This window comes from Bufo gargarizans, chromosome 3, assembly GCF_014858855.1.
Source record: "Bufo gargarizans isolate SCDJY-AF-19 chromosome 3, ASM1485885v1, whole genome shotgun sequence".
Lineage (NCBI taxonomy): Eukaryota > Metazoa > Chordata > Amphibia > Anura > Bufonidae > Bufo > Bufo gargarizans.
Window position 1 is genome coordinate 41,214,144 of NC_058082.1, and position 12,691 is coordinate 41,226,834.

At 43.8% G+C, this 12,691-nt stretch overlaps 1 protein-coding gene across 2 annotated transcripts in view; it reads right to left on the minus strand.

Moving 5' to 3' along the window:
- WNT11 (Wnt family member 11) overlaps window positions 1-12,691 on the minus strand; it is a 67,360-nt gene that overhangs the window by 35,719 nt on the left and 18,950 nt on the right. For both annotated transcript variants that reach the window (XM_044285634.1, XM_044285635.1), the window contains exon 3: window positions 3,161-3,396. In XM_044285634.1, the coding sequence (XP_044141569.1) occupies window positions 3,161-3,396 (236 nt within the window). The remainder of the gene's footprint in view (window positions 1-3,160; window positions 3,397-12,691) is intronic.

The following is a 12,691-nucleotide window of genomic DNA, read 5'->3' on the forward strand; positions in this document are numbered from 1 at the left end:
CCTCCCCCACACTCCTTCCTTCTACGCCCCTTCTCTTTTCCGCACCCTCTTGTAGTCAAAATGCCATTAAAAGGAGAGCGCTGGTTCGTGTGCGCTGTATATACAAGGTCGAAAGTTCACGCCGAGGTCTGCGATGCTCTATGTGCCCAAAACAACCACGAGTGACCCGATACTCTCAACGTCTTCATTCTCTTCCCATTCTGAGTCACTGTACCGTGATTCTATTTACCTAATTCTCTAGCTGGAAAAAAAATCCCAAAATATACTCAACACTTCCATGAGATAAACACCAGTTGAATGTAACAAAAGCAAAAAATTTTATCTTTTTTTGGAGATCTCAAATACATTTTTATTTTCAATTTCTTTTAAAAATATATATATTTTATCTTTTTTTATATAACGCTCGTCATCTTTGTTGATCGTTTCAGTTTTCATTAAATTAAAAACATCTTTAATGATAAAATATTTTTTCAGTTAGGTTTCTTTTTTATTTATTTTTTGTTTCCGATTTCATTTTAACAATTTTTTTTTTTCAAATATAAAAAAAATTTATTTGCTTTTTATTTTTTATTTAAACCTTCCCTATTTGTGGATTTCTGCTCACAGGTGGACAATATCAACATTATTATATATTATATATTCATATTCTTACACTGCATATTCTTGCACACGACCATATGTATTTTGAGGTCCGCAAAAAAAAGATTCGCAAAAAATACAGGTCACGTCCGTGTGCATTCCGTATTTTGCGGAACGGAACAGCTGATCCCTAATAGAACAGTCCTATCCTTGTCTGTGATGCGGACAATAATAGGACATGTTCTATTTTTTTGCGGAACGGAAATACAGACGTACGAAAATGGAATGGCACAGAGTAACTTCAGTTTTTTTTTGCGGACCTATTGAAATGATGGTTCTGCATACGGTTCGCAAATAAAACAAGAAAAGAAAACGGAAAGAAAATACGTTTGTATGCATGAGCCCTTAGTCTATCTCTGACTCTTGCTCACCCCTCCTTATCTATCTCATTTTTGTCTTTTTCTCCATCTCTCTCTCACATTTAGTCTGTCAATCATTATCTTTATTTCCATCGTCCTTTCACTCTTTACCCATAGCGAGGTCTCACCCAGAAAATTCCAAAAGTACAGTGGGACATTTAATTTTTGCCTCCCCCTACGCTGCTTGAACTGGGGATATAACAGCTTGTTACTATGTACAAATTTGTATAAAGTGACTGTTTTTATGTTTCGCCCAATTAAAAAGGTCTTGACATTTTTGATATTTTTGAAGAATTTTTTAAATTTGTTTGAATTTTGTTTTATAGGAGACCTGGACAAGAATAAGGTTTTACAACTGTGCGATTCATGAAAAAGTCACACACTCCCACTCAGTCCTGTCCTTCTGTCTCTGCTGCTGTATTCCTAGACAATTACTGATCATGACTGATGGGATCATTAGCTTGTTGTCAAAACAGAGATGTCTCCCTGACCGTCCTCTATTTCTGATGATGCGGTTTCTAGAGGTGTTGTAAATTTCGTGTGGGGCACTTCGTTCCTGGGGATGTTATGGATCAAAGGCAACAAAATAGTGCATCCCCCATTTGGGCCAATCTTGTTGTGTTGTCTCAGATTCCCAAAAGTTTACGTGGGGGTATTTCCCTTAGGAAATGTGGCAATTGAGTCTAAGGACATCATTATATGTTCCTTCCTTGTGTGTGGTTATTACCAGCTCCGGACCTAGAGAGCTCAATGAAAAGTGGGGTGCACAATTCTCATATAGTATGATGCTCACTCTACACCCCATTCTACTCCCTAATCGGTGACACATGCACCAACTAGGTAATCTTGGTAGCAGCTCAAGTGCAACCTACAAAGTTATCAATGGTATGTGGAAGGCAAAGGAGCCCTGTTATAACTTTTACATTTTAGGGTCTAAAAGCTTGGAATTAAGACTTTGTGCCTTTCCAATAGACCCCCCACCCAGTTGCATACATAGAAAAGTAAGGGCCCCATAGCAAGGATCAAACCAGGCTCTCCACACAGGACAGAAGGGTTTCTGCCTAAACCCTTTTCGATGACCTTTGGGCAATTTTTCCACTGCTTCATCTGCTAAAAGTTGTTCCTTTAGAGGGTAGAGTCCTGACCAAGTTTTCATCACCAGTAGAAGAGCGGATGATCCTAACTGGGCTGCCTCTTGCCCTGGGTCCCATAGCAATCACATGGTCTGCCACTAAGGTAGTTACACCCGTGGCTAGAATGAAGGATCATGTCCCACATTCCCTTTCCTATGCAGCACTGGGGTTCCAGCTGTGCCCGGACATAACTGTTGCCAATTCCATACAAATTGTTGGAGATGGTAGTGGTAGGGGAGTTTGGGGTTTTGCCTAACATTTGTCCAGTGGATAGGTTACCAGGAGGCCAAGTGACAGATGTTGGAAGGGTACTGTGGCCTTCTTGTGAAGCCGTTGACTGTGAGACATTTGGCTGGTGATGTCAGGCAGGGGTGCCAAGATGCTGGGTCCCTAAAAAGTGTCACAGGAGCCCACATGTGTTAGAGCACTACCTGAATGCATAAACCTTTAGTCTGACCCTCAGACTCTAACCACATTAGTCAGGATACATCAGATCAGTCATTTCCAACCTGTGGTTCCCTAGCCATTGCAAAACTACAACCCCTAGTAGGCCCTTAGATCCTGTGACAGGGGGTTATAGTTGTTTGAGAGGCACAATCTGACAACCACTACAGAAGATAGTCCATCATGATGACAACATTCACCTTCTGTGTCCTGCCAATAATTTGATTGAAAATTGGAAGCCGATTCTTCTGTCAATCAAAACCACATCTTCCCTCCTCAGTCCAGAAGAATGTGCTGACTGTATACTGCTGCTAGAGCCTGCTGAGCGTGGGAGGCGGCGACTAGTACTGAGTTTCTACACCTTCACAGAAAAACACAGGTCTGGTTACATGTGGTTGGTTGGCTAGATGTAATCTATCTGCTGACTGGCACTTGACATCAAGCTGGGACTTCCTGCTGTGAGAGGGGAGTGAGAGGGAGCTGCTTCATTTAGCGTTTGAGCATAGCGTTCTTGATGAATCGAGCAGAGTGTTCATACAAATGCATTAGGGTGTTAAGATGTGGGATCTTAATATTCGATCATACCTCTTTCCAAATCCTGATTAAAGTTTGGTGCCAGTTCTATCGATGAACAGTTCCACCTCATATCTGAGAAAGCTTTAATGCAGGTTTTCTTCACCTCTTTGGCCGCCTGGATGATCGTCTGCATCAGTTCCAGGTTGCTTCGGCAGAGCTGCATCTGAGAGGAGACCAGACCGTCCAGCTGCTTACAGTGCTGTGTCTGATTCAAGGCCAGGGAGGCAGAGGTCTTTGACAATGCTCTGCAGGAGGAGAAAACATGGAATCAATTATTACCTTTATTGATTATAGGGGTTTTCCAGGAATTTGAAATTGAACATCAGGGATCTGACTCCCGACACCCCCGCCAATCAACTGTTTGAAGAGGTCGCTGCGCTCACCGGAGCTCCCGTGAGCACTGTGGTCTCTTCACAGCTCACCAAGCACAGCGCCGTCATTTGCATATTGGCAGTGCTTGGTATGACAGCCCATGTGCATTCACTTCAATGGGGATGAGCTGGGCCTAGGCCATGTGACTGATGTATAGTGACGTCACTGGCCTAGAAAGAGGTCTAGGTACCCAGAGAGGGCAATTGCCTCTTTGAACAGCTAATCAGCGGGTATCCGACTCGGGACCTGCACCAACCCGATATTGATGACCAATCCTGAGAATAGGCTATCAATATCCAATCCCTGGAAAACATACACTATATTTTCATTTATGCAGCAGTCATGGTGTGTATTATGAGGTTCTGCAGCAGCTGAGGTGTGTATTATAAGGTTCTGCAGCAGCTGAGGTGTGTATTATGAGGTTCTGCAGCAGCTGTGGTGTGTATTATGAGGTTCTGCAACAGCTGTGGTGTGTATTATGAGGTTCTGCAACAGCTGAGGTGTATATTATGAAGTTCTGCATCAGCTAAGGTGTGTATAAAGAGGTTCTGCAGCAGCTGAGGTGTATATAAAAAATGGTGCAGCAGAGGAGGGGTTTAAAGAGGCTGTGCAGCAGCTGAGGTGTGTATAAAGAGGTTCTGCAGCAGCTGAGGAACCAGGAGGCTCAAGATGAACAACATTATAGGCCTCAGTCAGATACCGGGGACTGAAACGCGTGCAAGATAATCATCAGGAAGCGATGTGTCATCTACAGCTGAGATCTACGGGGGCTCCGGCAATAAACCCTTAAGAGAAACCACCTTACAAGACGCCCTGATTCTATTGGATGGATCACAATGTTTCAGTACAAGAGGCTGATCATATCTGTCTCCTCCACCTGTTCCACAGAAATCATCATCAGGGTCTTATCCTTTGAAGTGGGGAAGTGTTAACGAGCCGGTCCAGGCTGGTGGAGGATAACCCGAGATGGATGTGGGTAATATATTTAGATAGACTGGGCCTCACCTATCCGTTCACACGTCAAGGTGCCGGGTATCGGGTGTCGCTGCCCTTTCATGAGAACAAAGGCGGCGCTTTCCCATGGATCATACTCCTTCATCAGATCATCATTGTGCACCTATCTGTGAAAACCTCTTAGGGCGTTCGGTTTCAAGAGCCGCAGTGTTTTGTAAGAAGATACAGGAGACGTTGTTCATTTTGAGACGGAACATTTGCCATTCTTTACAGAAGATGGATGGATACCGAGCACTTAAAGGGTAACTCCAGTTAAGAAAGATATGGACATGGTCGATGCAAGAATCAGATCTGAGCTCACGCGTAAAGACATTGCATAAAAAAAAGCTTTGCTGCTGGTTTTTATTATTCTCCCATCGTATCTCAAGATAAGCACAGATTTCATGTTCTCTTACCCCAGAGAGGAGACTTTGAATGTGCTCTTTGTCGCCAGCCGCCAGCATTTGCTGTTCGGGAGGACTCCCGGGATGCAACCTAAGGAGTCCCTGTGTAGTCCATACTGCCATGAACAGCAAGGTAAAGCATTTTTCTAAACTTTCAGAGTCCTCTGGGAGGGGCTCAATGTCCTTTATGCCCCCATTTGAAGGCCACGCCCTATGCATAGACACAGCAATGGCCCCTGAACATCCTGGAGCCACGCGTGGTCAATTGGGGGCTGTTTTTTGTGAGGCTTTAGTGGAACCCAGGAGATCTGCCGACGCTGGAAGTTTAGGAGGTCTCCCCTTTTTCCATGAGAATTGTCAAGTAGAAGGTAAAAAATACAAAATCCCTTTGGCCCCTGGTTTAGCCCTAAATACAGTGGGTCCATGATCCTGTCCTGAGGCCTCATCGTGAGAGACCACGTGCACAGTCTGGACTCCAACAATTGGGTGTCACATTTTAGGCAACATGGAGACAATCAATAGAATCTTGAGCACTTCTTTGAGAAGCTGAAAAAAACAAGGAATGGAGTAACACTATAATTATGGCTTCCCACCCAAAAGAAGATACACTCAAGGTAATAGGGTAATCTTTGGATAGCACTGCCAGGAACTTCCTCTTCAATGACATTACCAAAGATCTATAATTTCTGACATTGTCCTCCACAATGTGGGTTCTCCTTTTCTCTGTACTAGTCTTGCAGCCCCTAATTAGAGGCCGAAAGGTTATGACAATTAGAGGGCTACTGCACTAACTCAAGGGGACATGAGAAGAAGGTGGAGCCCCTATTAAACATCCTAATGTAATAAGGCTGGCTTATAGTTTGAGGAATGTGTCCAGGAGATCAGTGCTCACTTCCATGTCAAAAGGATTAATAGCAATGCAAGGGTGGACATGTTTAGCAGACATAATGCCCCAAAAAAGGATGCAACTCTGGCTGTACCGAATAGGAAGCAAGACAGGTATGAGAATGAGAAGCCATATATCCCTTCAGTAGCTGGCTGACAACTATCTCTCCCAACAGCCACACACTCTGACGACCTCAGGTGTCGGCTCCTCTCCTTGGAGAACAAAAGGATTGGGTAAAAAAATTAATATTACCCAAACTTTCTCTCTTCTCGAAACATCCGTCTGAGTTGGGTGCTCCCCATACCTATTAGATGGTTGTGGGTTGGTCCCCCTGAAAATGGCAGGTTCAACTGACAATAAACTAATGTGTATGGGGGCCTACAGAGACATGAGGAAAGGAGGGAGGAGCACCTGTAGAACATGATGATGTAACAACATTGGCTTGTAGCCTGAGAAAGGAGGCTGGGAGATCAGAGAACTCTTTCATATCAAAAAGATGGATAACAATGCCAAAGTGGATACTATAAGAATAAGTAATATCCAATGAGGTTCCAAGGAAGTTTCTAGTACACTAGATGTAGGGAGAGGCATGTATTACACCATGGTCATCCCAAGAGCTCCACACCCAACTGAATAGGTCCAAATGGACTTTAGTGACGTAGGTCAACCTGTTCTACTGGAGGAAGCTTTTAACTATTTTGATCTGGATACTTGTTGTGGGGATCTTTGGAGGATTCCAGTTGAGTAGAATTGTCCTCCGCAGGAATGTATCTCGGATGGCCTACTAGATCACGAAGCATAGACCTGTTCAAGAGCGGACCACCTGGGAACACCTATTTTGCCAACATTGATTACATTTTTATAGATTTCAAGACTGGGAAGGGTTAGGTCATAAAACCAGGTGTCACTGTCCCTTCTGTGACAGATGTCAGGAGATCAAGGAGACTGGCGGAGCGTGGAGGAATCTAACAGCCTCTTTGATTACTCTTTATTCAGTGTTTGTTTGTGACCTCATCCCCTGTTTCAGGTGTAGCTTAGTACTCATTACTCTACCCTACTTAGTGTTGCTCCACCCTTCTGACTGTGCGGTAGATAGCTTCATTTGGGTTTGGCTGAGCTGGTGTGAGGTTGTCTCTGGTGTTATTGGTCGTCAATCACTACAGAAGTTAAGTGTCGCGTTTGTTTGCGTTTTGTTTTCCCTTCCTTGCTTGTTGTTACTAGGCCTCAGGGAGAGGCCTGTTCCTTCCTTCAGGAACGGGTTGTCTCAGCCCTGACAATATTCTTAGGGCTCTCCAGGGTCCCAGGTTCCAGGGTATGGGTATTTCTACCTTCAAGGGGTGCCCATACGGTTAGGAGTCAGGGCCAGGAGTAGGGTTACTAGGAGGTGACCTTTTCCTCTCCCTAGCATTGAGGCCTAGTGGCTTTCCCTTTCCCTCCTGGTTGTCAGTTTGGTGTTTCCTCCTATACCTCATCCGTGACACCAGGACTTAAAAGACAGGATATTGATAGACACATAGTCTGCAATCTCCATACGGGAACCTTTCCAATTCATGAAATCGAAGCTAAGAATTCATTTCCAGCCAACGTGCAACAGGTGTGAGTGCGGGAAAAGTGCATCTGGCTGCAGCTCATACTTCACATAGCAGTCTAATCAAAACTTTCATCTGTCACGGCAGCCTTAGATACTACTCGCAAACAAAGCCGATTAACTCCTCATAGGCTGGATGTAGCAGAGCTCAGTTTGTTGCCTGGAACCATTCATGACTGTATCACTTTATCTGTGTTTTAAAATACGGCTAAAACCTCCTACATACCCACAAGTCAGAGGGTCTGCCTCACAAAAAACAACCCCTTCTAAATAAAAACTGGGTCAACAATGTGATAATTTAAAGGGGCATTCTCGTTATTTCAAGTTATTCCAGTTGAGTAGAATTAGTTACATGGGGGTCCTACCGCCAGGAATCACACTGATGATGAGAACGAGGGTCAAGTGCTCAGCTATTTCAAGCAGTCCCAAAGATATGAAGGCTCGACCTTCTGCTCCATTCATTTTGGGGGTCCCCACAGGGTACATGGCCCCCTTTCTCATGATTGGTGAGGATCCCAGCAGTCGGACCCCCCACTAGTCTAATAGTTATTCTCTATCCTGTGGATAGGTGTAACATGAAATAACCTTACACAGGGCATATACGCAGTGGATTTTCCACGGCGGAATGGTGGGCAGTAAATCCACTACATTTTACAATAGCAGCAAAGTTAAGTTGATACTTAATAAATCTCATCCATACAGTGTATAAAGAATCCGCAGGAATCGTCAGAAATCCGCAATTATCATGGATTTTAAATCCGCACAGTTTAGTTTATGCTGCAGATTTCAGCCTTCCATAGGGTAAAATCCGCAGCAAAATCTGCAACAAATCCAAACTAAACTTTGGTCAAGGATCTTGTCACAGAATTTCAGGGTGGAAAAACCTGGTGAAATCAGAGTACAAAAACCACAGTGTGAACTATGGACACCATCAGGGCATTTTTTTATGATGAAATTTTTACTCATTTCGGGCTAAAAATTTTTTTTCAGTTGGTCTTTATTAAAAATGTTCATCCATTTTTTAGTTACAATTTTTTTTTTTTATCTGTCGTTTTTAGATACAAGGGTTAAAAAATCAGTCTATTTGCAGACTCTCGCTCCTGATAAGAATGTGGCTTAAATGAGTGTTTAGGAGGTCAGGAGATCAGAGATAAGGCTTCACATGAGATGTCAGCTGACGGGACTGAGAAGTGATAGTCTTCAAACAGACTGATTCTTTAACATTTGTATCTCAAAAATGGCTGAACAGATTTTTGGCCCAAAATGAGCTAATAAGGGTTATCAGTGTGGGAACCCTGCAGGCAGAGAACTATTAAACTGCGTCCCAAGGGGTAATCCATTGGTTTCAATGGGCAAATAGAGTCCCCCAGACTGAAAGATGCCCCATGCCATGGCTCTCTGCTATGGCTTCTTGGACTCTTTAAGGAGTTGTCTTTACCAGATCAGCTTGTAATATATTAGGGGATTGCATTATAAGCAATTCCCCAACATATATCCATTAACCAAATCACTAACTGAAGTGGAGGCAGCTGCAAGGAAATCAAACTCCCCACAGCTGCTGCCTGCAGAATCCAAGCCCATCTTTAGGACACCATTGCAACAACCCCTCTGCTCTCTCCAGTCACAGGATACCAAGCCGGTATACAGGTCCTTCTAAAAAAATTAGCATATTGTGATAAAGTTCATTATTTTCTGTAATGTACTGATAAACATTAGACTTTCATATATTTTAGATTCATTACACACAACTGAAGTAGTTCAAGCCTTTTATTGTTTTAATATTGATGATTTTGGCCACAGCTCATGAAAACCCAAAATTCCTATCTAAAAAAATTAGCATATCATGAAAAGGTTCTCTAAACGAGCTATTAACCTAATCATCTGAATCAACTAATTAACTCTAAACACCTGCAAAAGATTCCTGAGGCTTTTAAAAACTCCCAGCCTGGTTCATTACTCAAAACCGCAATCATGGGTAAGACTGCCGACCTGACTGCTGTCCAGAAGGCCATCATTGACCCCTCAAGCAAGAGGGTAAGACACAGAAAGACATTTCTGAACGAATAGGCTGTTCCCAGAGTGCTGTATCAAGGCACCTCAGTGGGAAGTCTGTGGGAAGGAAAAAGTGTGGCAGAAAACGCTGCACAACGAGAAGAGGTGACCGGACCCTGAGGAAGATTGTGGAGAAGGACCGATTCCAGACCTTGGGGGACCTGCGGAAGCAGTGGACTGAGTCTGGAGTAGAAACATCCAGAGCCCCCGTGTACAGGCGCGTGCAGGAAATGGGCTACAGGTGCCGCATTCCCCAGAAACAGCGGCAGAAGCGCCTGACCTGGGCTACAGAGAAGCAGCACTGGACTGTTGCATGTCATTCGGAAATCAAGGTGCCAGAGTCTGGAGGAAGACTGTGGAGAGGGAAATGCCAAAATGCATCCAGTGTCAGGTACCCACAGTCAGTGATGGTCTGGGGTGCCATGTCAGCTGCTGGTGTTGGTCCACTGTGTTTTATCAAGGGCAGGGTCAATGCAGCTAGCTATCAGGAGATTTTGGAGCACTTCATGCTTCCATCTGCTGAAAAGCTTTATGGAGATGAAGATGTCATTTTTCAGCACGACCTGGCACCTGCTCACAGCGCCAACACCACTGGTAAATGGTTTACTGACCATGGTATTACTGTGCTCAATTGGCCGGCCAACTCTCCTGACCTGAACCCCATAGAGAATCTGTGGGATATTGGGAAGAGAAAGTTGAGAGACGCAAGACCCAACACTGTGGATGAGCTTAAGGCCGCTATCGAAGCCTCCTGGGCCTCCATAACACCTCAGCAGTGCCACAGGCTGATTGCCTCCATGCCACGCCGCATTGAAGCCTCCTGGGCCTCCATAACACCTCAGCAGTGCCACAGGCTGATTGCCTCCATGCCACGCCGCATTGAAGCAGTCATTTCTGCAGAAGGATTCCCGACCAAGTATTGAGTGCAGAACTGAACATAATTATTTGAAGGTTGACTTTTTTTGTATTAAAAACACTTTTATTTTATTGGTCGGATGAAATATGCTAATTTTTTTAGATAGGAAATTTGGGTTTTCATGAGCTGTATGCCAAAATCATCAATATTAAAACAATAAAAGGCGTGAACTACTTCAGTTGTGTGTAATGAATCTAAAATATATGAAAGTCTAATGTTTATCAGTACATTACAGAAAATAATGAACTTTATCACAATATGCTAATTTTTTGAGAAGGACCTGTACTACCAAAGCTCCAAAGACGCAACTACTGGGACCTTGATTTCCCGGCATCTGCCCTCTCGTTCGCTCTCAAAAAGACGCATTGAAGTTCCAGGCGTAAATTAGGAAATATCTCCTCCTACAGTCCCTCAATTATCACTCTATGAAGAAACCGTTTTGCAAGCAATTGCCTCGTGCACAAGACAAAGTCCGCTCTGCTACATTTCTCTGGTGCATCGGCTTACGGCTTCCAAAGCGCGCCATTTGCCTGTCAAGTTAATTAATTGCTGCCAGGTTTTACATGCGATGGCACGGCAAATATCATTAGCAGCCTTTCATAAACTGTGTGCGGCTGGCTTAGAGGAGCCGGCGAGAATAACAGCGAATTCCTGAACAAGATCCTTTAGGAAAACGTGTAAAGACAACCATAATCACGCCGATCTGTCTAACAAGACAACGTAAATTACAAGCATAGATGGAAAAAAGTATTTTTTTTTCCTTCTCCCAGATATGTTCCAATAATTAGGTGCATGAGTGATGCCCAATTGTTCGCCGGCAATGTTTTCAAAACCGTAACGTTTGTCTGTACGGCCGGCTCACAATGCAGCGGCGGGGCGGCTTTGTGCGGAGTTGATCGCCCGTATCATTCTGTTTAATGCTTATCCACAGCTGAATTCCTTCTTCAGAAAGAAGCTTCTTTTGATGCCCATTGAGACTGAAAGAGAGGCTCACAAAGAACATCATCTGACCAACAATACAAGTCCACCCCCCCCCCCCTCCCGAAGGTAGGAAGGAAAGTTTGGCAGATCCGCAGGAATGTAAAAAAATCTTTACTAAAAACTTTAGGTGGGACGTAGGGACTAAATTTGCTTGACTTCGAAAATTGAAAATGTTTCAAATATTGTAAGGAAGTTTTTGTGAAAAATTTCCAAATGTTTTTTGCTTTGGGCTGGGTTTGTTCAGTGGGAGTGAAGTAGAGATGAGTGAATCGAAGTTGACGAAGTTGAATTCGATCCGAATTTCAGGAAAAATTCGATTCGCACCTAATCCGAATTTCCTCATGCTTCGTGGTAACAAATCGCATTTTTTCCTAAAATGGCTGCTGCGCGTGTGAGGACATGGAGCAAGGAACTCTGGGAAGGCGGGATCACCCATAACGCCATGCATGCAGCCAATCAGCAGCCAGCCAGCCCTGTGATGTCACAGCCATCTTGGATTCTGCCATTTTCCAGCGTACTTAGTGCAGAGAGAGACGTCAGCAGGCGCTAGGGACAGTGCTAGGAAAGACTTCATTGTGCTGAAAAAAACTATTTACAAGTTCAGGGAAAGATTATTCAAGGTGTAGGGAAAGGATAGGGAGGAATCATTCCACAGCATTTATGTTGCACAGGGTTCAGTCGGGGAGGTTACAGCCTGGGAACAATCCTATTACACCTTGCTGCACTGACTGCGGGTCCAAATTACCCTTATACAGCTCTGTAATTCCAGCAAACCGTTCTTATTACGGTGCAAGTGCTGTTTGGTACAGGCATTAACAGGGTTTATTACAAGGAAATATTATTTGCCCTTGTGCGGTGCAGTTATATGTTCTAAAGCATTTTTTGGCTTGTATTAGTGGAAAAAAGGGCTTATTAGCCGGTGTGTTGAAGTGCGAAAATGACAGCCCTTTTGGTCATGTAATAGTGGCAAAAGAAAAATATATTTGCCGTTTAGCGGTGCAGTGATATGCTCTAAAGCCCTTTTTTGCGTGTATGAGTGGCACAGAAAAAGTATTTGCCGTTGTGTGGGTGAAGTGAGAAAATTACAGACTTTTTTAGGGTGTTTTAATTTCCTTTTCATTTATTTATTAGATTTTTTTGGCATTAGCAATACTGATGGATTACTGACCAAACGCTAACTGAGTGAAGGCGGATGCTCCACAGACAGGATCCGTTTTTTGGGGGTTATTGTTCTGACGGATCAGAGGAAGGGAAAAATAATCAGTGACGTCAACACAAACTTACTGCTGACCCCTCTCCACTCTGTCGGGGGGTCTCTACTTGTATAGGCGTTTAATAGAACAGGTTC